Raw genomic sequence first — 15,306 nt, 5'->3', positions numbered from 1 at the left:
AGGATGAGGAATAGGAGGAGGAGGAGGAAGGAAAAGCATGGGTCTTGCTGTCTGAGGGGTGGCAGAGGTGGAAGAAAATCTGCTTATAAGTGGACTCATGCAGTTCAAACCCATGTTGCTCAAGGGTTGCCTGTAGTCTACAACTGCAGTTCTCCACTTGCCCAGCATTTACTCAAACCTCAGTCCACAGCAAACTGGTCAACTGGAAAAACTCCAAATATTTCTTAATTACTGAGAAAAATAAACAAGAGTGCTACCACTTAATAAAAATACTTCAGAGAGTAAAAGTGTCTGGGTTACCCATTTTTTTTCCCTAAGAAAAGAGAGGGAATGAAAAAATTACAACTCTTCAGCTTTTTCACATTCATGTTTTATTGTCTTCCTTTATCATGAAAAGTGTGATGTTCTTTTCTGCCACTTTTAGTAAATTTTTGCCCACTGAAAATGCCCTATAATAAGATGACTCCATTGTAATCTGTATTTTCAACTCTATTATAGAAGAGTAAGAAAATAAAACATCTATGACAAGAGATAGAGCATATATTCTCAAAACTCAATTTTCACTAATAAAGTAAGCAAATCTTAATTCTAGTTTTTTTCTATATACTAAAATTAAAAATTAAAGTATGGATTAATTATATTTACACATACACATACTTACATATGAAATAAGTACATGTATACAGATATATCAATAAAGGGGAAAGAAGGGTATGTGTCATTTAATAATCAAACCAAGTCAATATTGCAAACCAATAATGTATTTCTCTAGAGTTCATTAAAGAAGAATATAACTTTGATAATTATAAAGAAATTTTTCAGGCTGTCACTTTATTAATAAATGTAAGGCTAACTCATGCCTAAGATGTCTCTGAAAACAGCCTTCATGATGAATATCCAGTGTTAAGTTGTAAAAGAGAATTTGGTCTATTGATGTGGAATGAAGAGATCTGAAGCATATGGGGCATATTTATATAGTGACTTCAGAGTACAAAAGAAACATAGATAGTGGAGGATTGATAAGTTATAAAGATATGATGTATCATAGACTGTGCAATTATAAGATTCTTATATATCATACACACACACACACACACACACACGAGACCGAGAGAAAAACACAACATAACTACATACAAGGCCTATGTTAGGGGTTCAATTAAGAAGAAGAAATGGCAGAGGGTGACAAGTGATTAATTCTTTATGGCATGGGTGTTTCTGCACCAATAGGAAAGACAGTGAGTGGCAGGGACCATTGGTGAGCTTAAGGGAACTTCTTGTGTGACGCAATATGTTGCATTTTTAAAGTGTGCTCTGTTATGTCTTTAAAGTAGCTTTAAAGTAGCAAATTTATATCTACATTCCCTAGTATATTTTTTCTATTAGTTTCTTAATTTATGTTCCAAAAACCAGACACTGTTCCATTTAGCCCATTCTGTGTAATACCTAAGACAATACTAATAGCACTGGCATCTTAATATTATATGGAAATAATCACAAGCATGTGTCATGTCTATAAAGACCACTCCTTAAGCATGAAGAAAAAGTAGGTCAGAGAGAACAAAGATCTCAGAACAATGAAATTAATAGAGACCTTAAGGACACATTTACAAACTTTCATTTAAATTACAAACACACTTATACACACACACGTATATATTTTTATACATGCTCACATGGTTATATCTCTATGTAGATATATTTAGACATTCGTTTTAAAATTTTTCAAAAACAGCTTATAAGCAAACCATATTCAAATAAAATATATAATGATAAAAGTTATTTGATCTAAATTGAAAAGGCTTTCAAAAGTTTATAAAGATCACTACAGACATGACAGTAATAAGTTAGTTTTTTAAAAATCAGGGATATAAAGTAAGCATTAAAAAGTACTTCATTAAGGATTTATAGTAACTGTAAAAGGATTTTACCTTTATTGTTAAACAAAAGAAAATGAAGAAACCTTAAGCATTACTCTGGAGGAATTCTTAATAGATTACCTGAATAAATTAAGAGTTTGGTCAAACCTCTGGAGGCAGATTAAAGAAATGTCAGGGCTGGGCGTGGTGGCTCAGCCTGTAATCCCAGCATTTTGGGAGGCCAAGGCAGGCAGATCACCTGAGGTCAGGAGTTTAAGACCAGCCTGGCCAACATGGCGAAACCCCGCCTGTACTAAAAATACAAAAATTAGCTGGGCGTGGTGGCACCCACCTGTAATCCCAGCTACTTGGGAGACTGAGGGGGAGGACTGCTTGAACCTGGGAGATGGAGGTAGCAGTGAGCCAAGACTGCGCCACTGCACTCCAGCCCAGGCGACAAAGCGAGACTCCATCTCGAAAAAAAAAGAAAGAAATGTCAGGTGATGTTTAAGGAATACTTATACCTATGAGACCAAACTTACAGAGCATTTACTTTGATGCATTTTATATAATATTTAAAATGAGAAAGAAAGAAACTGATTACTGATCTTACTAGGGCTAAACGGTTAAAGGAGAATAACTGAATTCCTAATGACACATTTTGAGCATTTGCTTTTTGTTAAGTTGATCATTCTCTTTTTCAGTAATCTAAATTGATTTTATTTTTTGACAGATTTTTTAATGGATCATTACTAAAAATATTTAAAGGCAAAGATATGAGGTATACTTTTTTTGACTAAAAGCAATGATCTTACTTTAATATGTCCTGTGATACAAAACGCACATATAAGCAGAGTATGCAATGTCTTGGCAAGTTTCTAAATACATTTCTTCACTTCTAATGGGGGTAAAAAGATCTATTATTTGTTGTCAGGGTTTCTTGGCCCAAATCCAAGGCAAGATGACCTTGTCCTTGAATAAAACAACAGGATATGCTTCCTCTCAGTCCCCCCTGCTAGCAAGCACAGTGGAAAATCATGCCAAGAGATAAGTTTATTTCATCTCAGGAAATATATCTGTTATAATAGACAAAATAAAGATCAGATAATGAAGAGGTGGAGTCTTACCCAAAAGAGGCGTAACCTAGCCTCTATAATTAGTCCTGGTGCTTTTTTTCTACATTGCTAAGGAAAATCCATCAATCAAAATATAGAGACACTCTACCCAATGTTTACAGACAAGGTCAAACTGTCATGGTAATATAACACATTTTTTGTTAATTGAGCTTTCTTAAATCTGTTCCAGTTGAAAGATAGGAAGGAGAGGGGAAGAAAGAGGTTACACTCCTTTGCTGCATCTTCAAAATAGTCATTAATTTATCTGGTATTCTAACATCCTCCACTCCATCACCTGTACTGACCTACTTCTCTCTAACACAATCCACTCTAACAGTGATGATTTCATTGTTTTTCCTCAAAACCCTCGTATCCTTCTACATCTTTCTGCCTTGGGCCCTCACATGTTATTCTTCCAGCCTAGAAAATCCTTCTCTATACTGCACTCTTAACAGCTGATAAACAGTTTTAAATTCCAACCATACCCTTTGAACACATGGAATTCATTCCAGATGTAATCTGTCATCTAACTGAAAAGACCAAACAAATTTATAAGCACCAATTAGAAGAATTAATAAAATTAAGCACTGCATATTAAGTGATCCTGATTCATTAAGATAGAGATAAATATGAAGAGATAAGGACCAAGTCAAAGCCAAGCCAAGAACACAGCAAGCTGAGAAATGAGAAAAGAAAATGAGCCTGAAGTGTTTCATAATCAAGCCAGCTTGTCCTAAAATAAAAGAGCACCATCTTACATGTTTATAAGGGAAAGAATGTAGATTATAGAGGGCCTTAAGTGACCAATAGGAATTTAGAAAATATGGTTAAGTTATATTATACCCTTCTTGGTTAAGGGGCTTATGTATGATGAAAATGATACTTGTGGCTACAAATGAATCGTGGCCTGTATGGACTTAAGGGAGGTGATCATGAATTGAAGTCAGGCTCCACTGGGGCAGAAACAGGCAAGACAAAATGGCAAGGTTCAGGACTTCTGGTAGAACACAAGTGGCCATGGTCAGGCACTCAGAGGTTACAAAGGGAATAGGCAGAGGAAGTTGAGACATGGAGCATATGTTTAAAGAGTTAAGCAGCAAAAAGGAAATGTACATGGTAGGGCCAAACACAGAAAAGCAGAAGGAAGAAAGGAAATGGGCTAAATGGCAACTATTCCTGACCATCTCAAGTCTCAACATGATTTCAAAATGGATAGATGCATTATTGACTCAGCCAAGCAATGAAAGTTTTATAAAATGATTTTGATCATGATATTCTTGCTGCTTGGAATGTCACATATGCCAGGAAAAAGACAGCTGCAGGAAAAAAGCACTTTTTCAAATTGTGTATTCCACTAGTTAATACTAGCTCTCATAATTATGCAGTCTACACACCTGAAGTAGACTAAATTTGGTCACATGGGGGTAGGTAGTATAAGTCTGTGGTTAAGGCAATGGCTATAAAATCAGACCAGCGTACCAATGATGGCTCTACCACTTACTAGTAACATGCCCCTGAAAAAAATTCTTTTTAATCTCAGTTTTCTCATATGTAAAAAGGTAATACTGTTTCTTTAGAATTAAGTGAGATAATATGTAATATAGTGTCTGCTATGCAATACGTTACTCAATAAATACAGCTACTGCAATTTATTCCCTATATTTAAGTAGGGCACTTTCTTATGTGTACTACCATTTTTATTATTATTTAATCATGACTTGGGCTGTGATTTACGTATAGCACACTACATAAATCAATTTCTACAAAAATGTAAAATTTTAAAACATGTTATCAGTTTGATAGCATCAAATTAATTTATTTTAAAACTTTTTTTTAATTTACAAAGTTTCAAATCCATCCTATATTGTAGAATTTTCAAGGGCATCTGAGCTGGGCAAAATGGGGAGAGAAGAGCTCCACTTTAAAAAAACAAAACAGTTGGTAAATTGAGTAAAGAGACTTTTAATGCTAACATTTTCCCTAACTTAATGAGCCTATAAAGCTTTTTTTCATTTACCATCTATTAACAGTCTACCCAACTAATGGTCCACAGTAGTCTTTTGAAATATGCAGTCTCATAATACATTTCTGAAATGTTAGCAATCTCCTCTTATTTTAAAAAGAAATCACAAGATTTTTACATTTTTATATTCATAAAATCATGAGATTCCTCCGAAGACTAACTGAAAAGCACATGACCATAAAAATACAGTCCAGTGCTAGATGCATTTCTGGTGACACATGGGTATTCATCTTAGTATTATCAATCAACCACATAAAATGGAAATGGGGGGAGGTGTGATAAAATATGTAAAATTTACTAGTTAAAAAGGTTGAGACTTTATTAATCCAAAAATTTGAAGAGAAATTCAATGGTATTTATCGTATGTCTATTATGTGCCAGCAACTGAGGTATGCACTGAATGAGACAGACAACAAATAAAGAATAAAAGCCCATGAGATCTGAAAGGTTCTGATAAAGTAGAATAACTGAGCTTACTATTTGTGCCTAATCATAGCTAAAAAAACGCCCCCACCCCAAATTTAATGGCTTTTGTTTTCTAGTACTGCACTACCTGCTGCAGTCAAAGAAGCAAAGCCACTTAAAAGCCCACAAACTTTTTGAAGAAGCAAAAACAGAAGTATTTGTGAATTTAATAAATTCTATTCATCTGAAATTAGCTTTGACACCATAAAGCCTCATAGGATGAAAGAGGGGCCTTCTCACTCATTTTTACCCAACAACTATATTGAGTCACTTATTGAGAGCCTGAGTAATTATTTTCTTATTCAACTCCTCACACAATTAAAATTTTAAAGGTCTGATTATTACACAGCAAACTCAATAGAACCAAAGGACTAGTCAACAATTATACAGCCAGACCTTGATATTGTAAGCTGCCAACTCTGCTGGCATGTGACATCTTGAGATGGCAAATTCTAGTATTTCAAGTTCTAACCAAAGTATCATGGGCAATACCACTCACATATTTTCTATAAATTGCTTGATCCAAAGTTATTTTATCGCTAGTGTTACTTTAGTCTAATATCACTCTAAATTGTAGCAAAATATAGGCACTTGTCAGGAAACAAACAGGCTTACAGAATAAGATAAGGGACTCTAGTTTAGGAACTATTGGGTAATTATCTGTCCCAACTGGCCTTTTCATAAATGTAGTAACATGTTTTCCTCCTCCTAGCAGTAAATGGTTTTAAAAATTTTCTTTTCTTTTTTTAAATAGAGATGGATTTCACCATGTTGCCCATAGTAGCAAACTTCTGGCCTTAGGCAATCCTCCCACCTCTGCCTCTCAAAGTGCTCGGATTATAGGTGTGAGCCACCACACCCAGACATCAATTTTCTTTGTTCATTAAATTTATATTATTATTCATTTAAACACCCCCACACACAAACATACACACTCTTTAAGAAAAGACATACGAAGAAGGTAAGTAAAAAGCCTGGGGTTTAACTTTTGTTTCTAAGGTTCCTCAAGTATAGCTTAACTAACACTCTTACTTTTACCTGGAAAATCATGACTACAGAAGAGTTTAATTTCAAAGGCCCCGTTAAGAAAATCTAACTACAACAGAACTTCTTTACAACAACCTTTCCTACTAGTGAAATTAAGTTTAGGGCTGGTCTTTTTCTGGATCTGATCCAAAGAGAGTTAATTAGTGAAGTACCACAAGGACCTCATGGTAAGGGGCTGGGCTCTTGGCGCAGCGTCATAACATGCTTCCAACACAGCCGCTGCCTTAAGCGCAGCTCGCATGGCTCATTCCTGAGGTGAGACAGTGCGCAAAGAATCACTTCGTCTGAGAACATCTCTTGGATTTAGTTGGTAATTTTGTTCATAACGATGAACAAAACCAAATTATATTCATGAACCTAAGCATCTAAATATTCTACATTGATGGTCTTCTATCCATAAACTTACAAAGCCTCAGCGACTTATTTCCACTTTTAAAGTTTACCATCTTATCTTCTTTAGAATACATGAAAGACAATTCCTATACTTTAATAACCTGCTAGATGCTAGGATGCAGAAGCAGGCATTTCAAAAATACTTAGACTACTATACAAGCTGCCTAAATTCATGCGTTTGCATTTTGAGGATTGAATATATTTATGTAGGTATCAATCATGTGAATTTGTGTGATGCCAGAAAACTCCCAACATGGTGATATAAAAGTAGCACCGTGAGAACTCACATTCCTGAAACAGGAGGTTCTGACTTGGTGTTAGGCATAGAAAAGTCTTTCTCGGTAGCAGCCCATGGGATTTCAGCATGACAAACACATAGCTGACTCATGGGATCGATTATAAAGAAGCAATAATTTTTTGTGGCATTAAAAAAAATCTGTTTTCCTAAGTGATGAATACATGTTAAGAAATCAGATGAGTCCCACTGATCGCTTTATTACCAAATCAATAACCAAAGCTCTCCCTCCTACACTCAAACCTACATGTGAATTCCTCACTATAGATTCCCGTTCTCAATAACCTTTCTGATGATTTCTCATCAAATTCAACTATGAAAACATTTTTTTGAAAACTATTCAAGTATTAAGTCGAAGCTGAACTGTCAAGCTTTAGTTTCTGAATATAAAAATTATCTGCCCAATGTTTCTCAGTATTAGTGATTTTGCTTTAAATAAATTGCTGGTCTTGCTTCAAATTTTTAAAAATTACAACATTGGAAGAACAAGCCAGTTTTAATGCACCCTCCCCTCCTCCAAGCAGACTATTATACCTTCTACAAAAACTGTTTTCCCTGAAGAAAAAGAGCAACAATTCCCATTTTAAAGCAGTTCTCTATGACGTGCTATCAAAGCACAAGCAGCATTTGCGATACTTACTGAGTGTTTCTCCTGCTGGCCCATAACTCCATGGTTAGCTGGGATTGCTAGTGGTTTCATAATGAAGAAACATATGCTGAACTGAATTTACACATCATGTACCAATCTCTCACGATGGCAAGTCACCCTCTACAGCATTAAATTAAAAGAAAAAGAAAAAAAAAAAAGAGGGAGGAGGGAAAACCAAGCTGCAGCTTAAAGTGTCACTACTGGTAAGCTTAAAAACCCTTCACACTTGTAGACCAGAAAAGGAATCCGAACAACAGTGTTCGTCTCCATTTTTATAACATTGAAACTCTAACCATCCTAGGCTATGACAAGACCGAGAAAACCTCACACAGCTCTCAGTCTTCCAAGAGAACAAGATCATTTCTGAGATTGAAGAATAAGAGGCAAAAGAAAAGGAGAGGAAAAAAAAAGAAAAAAGCTAAAATGGCTGACTGCACACAGACTCCCCTCAAAAAGGCTTAACACAGAATAATATTAGTCAGGGTGGTATAAGAACCAGGCTCTAGCATTCAGCCAAGCATTGTTAATACCCTTGTTTCATCTGCAATCACACATACAGAACCCTCCAACCAAGAGAAAAAAAGAAAATGAAAGAAAGAAAAAAATCAGGGCAGAGCGTGTGAATCGGGAACTCCTCCCTAGCTGCTAATGATGCTGACAGAGTGGTGACCAGTGATCTCTGTCCCACTCCACTAACCAAGTTTGCACAATTAATCTTAGCAGCATGACACTGATGGACATTTAATTTAATGATGTCTGTCCCTCACACTCAACACAAGCATGCCTGCTAGCAAGAGAGCCACTAACAGAAACACAGCACATGCACACACACAATCTCAAAAATCATGAGTCTGAATGCAATACACCAATATAATTACATTATTGTGCTTACTTTGGAGGACCATGGCTGCAGGCAGTTGGCATAGCAACGCACAAGGAAAGCCATTTCCTGGATAGAAAGCTTCCTTTTCTAAATAAAAAAATTCCTCTTAGGAAACAAACGGCATTGCTGCTTCCTGCAGAAAGCAAGACACTGTAGTCTGTCTCTTAACCTGCAAGGCTCACACTCAATGCAGTTCTAGTGATGTAAGTGGATTTCTCTCTCACCCTCCCTCTCCCTATATACACTGAAATATTCAGCTCAAATGGTACACACATTCCTTAAGACTCGCCCCCTCCTCTACTTAACCATTTCACTCATTAAGGTAGCAATGGACAATTCAGATAAAGTAACAAGCTCTTGCCTGTATTCTATCAGCGGCTGTAGGTTAAGCAAGTCTCAGAGGGATGGAATCCATTGATTGCTGACTCCAAATAATATCACTGAAGACAGGGTGGGAAAACGGAGCAAGGACTTACTTGAACAGCTTTGAACTAAAATATGATTTTTTTCACCAAGGTGAAGATAAAGGAATCAATGTGACCTCTATCCCATCCTCAAATATTGCTGTGCTATAGTAAACAAATATCTATCAAAAATTTATAAAATGCATACTTGACAAGCTTTGTATACATTTAGAAGATGTGATTTTCACAAACACCCATACACACACACACACACATACATATGCACATATCGCCTTGCAAATAATATAAAAAATTAACCTACCCAGGTTTTTTTTAAAAACCAAACCAAACTTCAGAGGTAGAGAGTTGAAATAAAATGCGGATACATTATTCTATTATAAACTCTTAATTTCATGTACGTATGTAGGTATTTGAAAGACTGCATTATACTTGACAAAGAATAAGGACATTTTAATTCTGAAACACTGTCAGCTTTTCACAATCAGGTTTATCTATCAATGGCACATGTAATAGAAAATAGACACAGAAAATGTAGCATTTTTAATAATTGACTTTGGAACTGTCAGTGCTTGCTGACTTGTGTTTCTTGACTACCGCCTAAGACTATACCCACCCTATTCTCTTTCCTTCTTTTTCCTCATATCTAAAGGCAACCATTCCCACCACATCACTCTTTTAGATCCTTCTCCCCATCCCCCCAACCCCTTTTCTTACATTACCCATTACCCTTCTTTTGCCATGTATGCTTAACCTCTGCCCCACAACCAGAGTCCTCCCCACCAGCTTTTAAATGTGCAGGTCTCTCCCATCTCAAAAACAAAACAAAAACAGAAACATTCTCCAGACCCGGTATTTTCCTCTTCCTCCACTTCCCAACCAAATCTCTCAAGAATCTGTTTTGGTTTTCGCCATTCCTCATCCCATGGAATACTTACATGATGAACCATAGTGATCCTGTTATGCCATTTCTACATCTAAGAGTTTCCTTAACATCTCTGTCCTTGATCAATCCATCACAACATCTGTTTATTACATTCTCTAATTGTTCTCAAATTTAGATTTCTCTTTGTCTTTGCTGTTATCATCCCACTCCAATCATTATTTTTTACCTTGAGAACTGCAAGAGTCTCCTTAATGAACTGTCTGGATTCTAACTCCATCTACCCAACCTATTTACCATACCACCTCCTGAAATCTTATAAAAACTAAAGCCTGATCATTTTGCCCTCATCCACTAAGCTCCTTTTACAAATGAAAACAAAACACTTCCATGGCTTCCCACTGCTCCTGGCATAAAGACCAAAACTCTTACCATGATCTGCAAGATTTATACATTTTCCAGACTTACACCATGCTCATGGTCACTCTGCACTCCCAAGTTGCAGGGGCTGCTCTTGCCTCCTTGATAGACAAAAGGGCCTTTGCACATGTTATTTCCTCTGCCTGAAACTTTCCTTCTTCCTTTCCTGACTGATGCCACCTCCACTCCCAAAAACATACTGGTGAAATACCCTCGGAAATCTCATGTTAGTGTTTATCCCTTCATTGAAGCACTCATTTACTACCGTTGTAATTGTGCACGTAGCCCCAAGAGTATTTAAGCAGTTAGTGTCTGCTTCCTCCACTACACTCTCATCTCCACGATGGCTGGTGCCATGTCTGTCTGTGTGTACTCCTGTGTTCACTGCACCAAGCACTGTAGGCACTCACATTCTTATTGAGTGAATGAACCTTCCACTGACTGGGAAAGGGCACTGGAAAGACCCCATTTAATCCTCTAGACTAGTTTCTGTCAAAATTCCAAATATTTTTCTATAATAGATATAACTAACGACTTAAAAGTAAACTGTTGCCAAAAGGTAGAAGCAACCCAAGTGTTCATCGACAGATAAATATATGAATGATATTCATACAAATGTGGTATATGCATTATTCAGCCTTAAAAAGGAATGAATTTCTATTACATGCTACACCATGGATAAAACTTGAAAACATCAAGCTAGAAATAAGCCAGTCACAAAAGGACAAATACTATAAAATGCTCTACTCTAGATACCAGAGTAGTCAAATTCACGTAGGCACAAAGTAGAATGGAGGTTGCCAGGTGCTGGGGGAAGGAGGGATTGTGGAGTTATTGTTCGATGGCATAGAGTTTTAACTTGGGAAGATCAAAAAAGTTCTGGAGATGGATGGCAGTAACGGTTGCAAAAACAATGGGAATGTATTTAATCCCACTGGCCTTTTACACTTAATAATGCGTAAAATTGTAAATTTTAATATTACTTATACTTTATACAATTAAAAAAAATAAATGGCAACTCAGGGATTAAATAATCAAGTTCTACACCTTCCATCTGGCCCGTGTCCCACAAAACACATATCCATGTGCCAAAACACTCTTCTCAAGGTTAAGTCAAATTACCCCCATGCTGATGGTGTCTGACTTTATATATGGAGGTTTCCAATTGCTTGCCTCTCTCTGGAAAATGTGTTACTTCTCTCAAGAAGGAAACTAACCTAACCGGGGAACCTGATAGATGAAGTAAAATCACACATCCTTAGGCACTGATGCTTTTCTGTGCTAAGACTTGGCATGATCTCTCTCTCAGCCTGGCTCCATGCCTACAACCTACACATCTTAAAACTCATAATTGTAATACAGAAATTTCATTATCCACACTATCTTTTATGTTGAAACACAATTATGGCAGGTTATAATATGCCAAACACTGCTAAAGAAATATAAACAAAGGATTTAGGAGAAACCCACATTATAGATTTTATACAAATAAGAAAAAAATCACACTTATCTTGAAGTTCACTCTAATTTGGGTTATATTTACCCTATTCCTTAACCATTACCAAGTAGCATTAACTAGATCTGGTTAAGAAAAAGAACCATGTAAGAACTTTCTACTCTGTCAATAACATCCAATGACTTCTAAATTATCAGTAACAACACTCCAAAAAAATGGAGATTATATAATTCAGGAAACTATTTAATGCAAAGGCTTTCCATGCTATATTTAATATCATTATATTCTTTTTTTTCCACCGAAAGTATTTCTTTCTTTTTTTTTTTTTTTTTTTTTTTTTGAGACGGAGTCTCACTTTGTCGCCCAGGCTGGAGTGCAGTGGCGCAATCTCAGCTCACTGCAAGCTCCGCCTCCCAGGTTTACGCCATTCTCCTGCCTCAGCCTCTCGAGTAGCTGGGACTACAGGTGCCTGACACCACGCCCGGCTAATTTTTTTGTATTTTTAGTAGAGACGGGGTTTCACTGTGGTTTTGATCTCCTGACCTCGTGATCCACCCACCTCGGCCTCCCAAAGTGCTGGGATTACAAGCGTGAGCCACCGCGCCTGGCCAAGTATTTACTTTCTAATTACTATGAAATTGAGAAAAATGGTCTGTTCTCAGTAATGATTAATCATACTTAGAACATATACAGTGTTTAACCATAGATCTCAATGTGCTTTACAAACATTTAATTAAACTTCATCAAAACCCAAGGGAAGCAAGAGAATAATGTACTTATCTTTCATGGAAAAAATAAAGTGTATAAGATTATACAGTTAGTAGTATAGAAGAATGCAAAATAGAATTCTAGGTTTCTTAATACCACTTACTTCACTTAATAGTTAAATATTCCCTCTCCCCACTACCACAGAGGAAAAACTATAGAGGCTGGGGAAAACTTGTGGGTATAGCAGAAAGAAGTCATTCTTTGATAGGAGAAAACAAGAAATTTTACAAACTGGATTTTTAGTGTTTCATTGTTCCCCCCAAAAATGTCACTTTAAAATGCTATTTTTTTCTATGAGAGTACATCAAACTAATTAAGCACTAAGCCAATGCAAAATAAAAGATGGTAGATATGGTCAGAAGTTTTACTTTTCTTTTCCTAAAGCCAATACATCCCCCATTAATAGTGCAATTTCTTTTAAAAGAAAAATTGATTATCGGATAAACTTTATATTTTAACTCAATCTTACATTTTCATATCATCTATTTCATCCTTGGGTATACCTCACATAAGTCCTTGACACACCCCACCCAAAGCAGTCACACAGGAAATCTGGGCTAAAATTTCATTTTTCTACTTTCATAAAGTGAAATGGCACTTCTGGTTCATTATTAAAAATAATTTAATTATGAAATAAAATGTGAAAGAAACCAATGCAATGGCTGACACATAGGAAATGCTAACTAAACATCTAAGTGAATCTAAATACAGACTTTAGAAACATAAGGAATCTGTTGAGCTCATGTTCAGTATCAGAAAAACCTAACTGGGAGTTCAAAAAGATCACCATGATTTACTCCACAGATATGTTCCAAGGAAATGTTAAAAAAAAAAAAAAAAAGTTTCTGACAGCAAACTGTTTATGTTGCATCTGATTTGTAATTGAAAAATTATGTGGCAACTATCTATAAGAAATATATGAAAATTATGTGGCAACTATCTGTAAGAAACATTCACATGGAGCATGTTAGAGGGGAAAGATTAAAAGATGACATGAGATGGAGACATGCAGAAAAACAAAGAAGCCTGTAAGTCTGTGAGAAATTCCCACGTGGGGCTTTTAAAAATGCACTTACTTGAAAAATGGGCAGACTTTAGCAGCAGATTTAACAAAGCTTACTTCATTTCCTAGAATCTATCTTTTAAAAAGGCCAGACTTCACTTACAAACCTCTGCTCAAGGTTTCAGAGGTGGAGTCCTTGAACAGTGGTTGTGAATTGTTTCCATGCTTTTTCTAGGGGCGAAGCCCTAGAACAAGGCCCCCCACTAATATTTCACACGTTAACACGGCATATGTAAAAGAATATTATCTTCATTACTAATTTGACTGTAATATATTCCCTTGGGATTAATATGTTGCATGAGCACAATGATCTGTTAATTACTCCTCTGTTTTTATTTAAGAAAAACAGGAAATACTGCATCACAAACTGGAATTATAAGTTAGATGAGGGGAACTGCACAACACTTATCTGATATTGTCAACAACAGACTGTGCTTTATCCTTAGTACTTGACACATAGTGGTTGTTCAAAGAATGAATGCATAAGTGATTCCACGTAAACTTCAAAACTAACCTGTTAAATTCCACACTTTTTAAGATGGGGAACCAGACACAGGATGGGTGAGTAATTCTAAAAGATGTCTAATTTCTTTGCTGACAAAATCCGGAGTTTTAAATAACTTGATAGGCAAAAAGGGTAGGCTAAAACCAGTAAATTTAAATTTAACAGGAATAAATATAAAGACCTACACAAATATTATCAAAATGTTACTTGTACAAGAACAGGATGGAGAGGATCAGGCTTAAGGAACAATTCACAGGTGAGTGGGAGGTAGAAGGGGTTATCTATAAAACAGAGCAAGCCAAAAGCTCTCTCTGAGCCAATGTACAATCCCCAATATCTTAATATAATCTCAGGTTACATGATCAGACCTATGATGTCCAGAGCAAAGAAGACAGAAAATTCTACTGTAATCTGCACTGTAGGGTATTACAGGACCTATGCAAACAACAGCAAGCAGTAACTGGTTTAGGAAAGCTACAAAAAGCTGGTGATATTTAAATACACAAAAAGAGGTTTAAAGGGTGGATCTTTGTAAACATCTCAAACACAGTTATATAAAAATGGAATATTAATATTTGCTTGTGTTGCTTTAAACGAGACCTAGAAACATGAACTAAAATTATGGAGAGGCAGATTACAGCTAACCATAATAGTTTCTTAATAATTAGCCCTTTCCTATAATAAATAATAACTGTTAGGATTTACTAAATTCAAGAATTTCTTAATAATTAACCTTTTCCGGCTGGGTGCGGCGGCTCATGCCTGTAATCCCAGCACTTCGGGAGGTCGAGGCGGGTGGATCTTGAGGTCAGGAGATTGAGACCATCCTGGCTAACACAGTGAAACCCCATCTCTACTAAAAATACAAAAAAAATTAGCCGGGCGTGGTGGCAGTGCCTGTAGTCCCAGCTATTGGGAAGCTGAGGCAGGAGAACAGCGTGAACCTGGGAGGGAGAGCTTGCAGTGAGCCAAGATCGCGCCACTGCACTCCAGCCTGGGTGACAGAGTGACTCCGTCTCAAAAAATTAACCTTTTCCTGGTGGGGTACAGTGGCTCACAC

General features: G+C 36.4%; 1 protein-coding gene across 12 annotated transcripts in view; it reads right to left on the bottom strand.

The window, feature by feature from the left end:
- Positions 1-15,306, bottom strand: part of RAPGEF2 (Rap guanine nucleotide exchange factor 2) — a 257,003-nt gene that overhangs the window by 82,319 nt on the left and 159,378 nt on the right. For 3 of the 12 annotated variants that reach the window (XM_030816283.1, XM_030816285.1, XM_003257913.3), the window contains exon 1: positions 7,838-8,718. The exons of 7 other annotated variants lie outside the window; for them this stretch is intronic. In XM_030816283.1, the coding sequence (XP_030672143.1) occupies positions 7,838-7,897 (60 nt within the window). In that variant the 5' untranslated portion in view covers positions 7,898-8,718. Of the gene's footprint in view, positions 1-7,837; positions 8,719-8,738; positions 8,889-15,306 lie in introns of those variants that run through there. 2 more of the 12 variants (XM_030816284.1, XM_012508236.2) reach the window with 2 other exon arrangements.

This window comes from Nomascus leucogenys, chromosome 7b, assembly GCF_006542625.1.
Source record: "Nomascus leucogenys isolate Asia chromosome 7b, Asia_NLE_v1, whole genome shotgun sequence".
Lineage (NCBI taxonomy): Eukaryota > Metazoa > Chordata > Mammalia > Primates > Hylobatidae > Nomascus > Nomascus leucogenys.
This window is presented reverse-complemented; position numbering and strand designations above follow the sequence as displayed.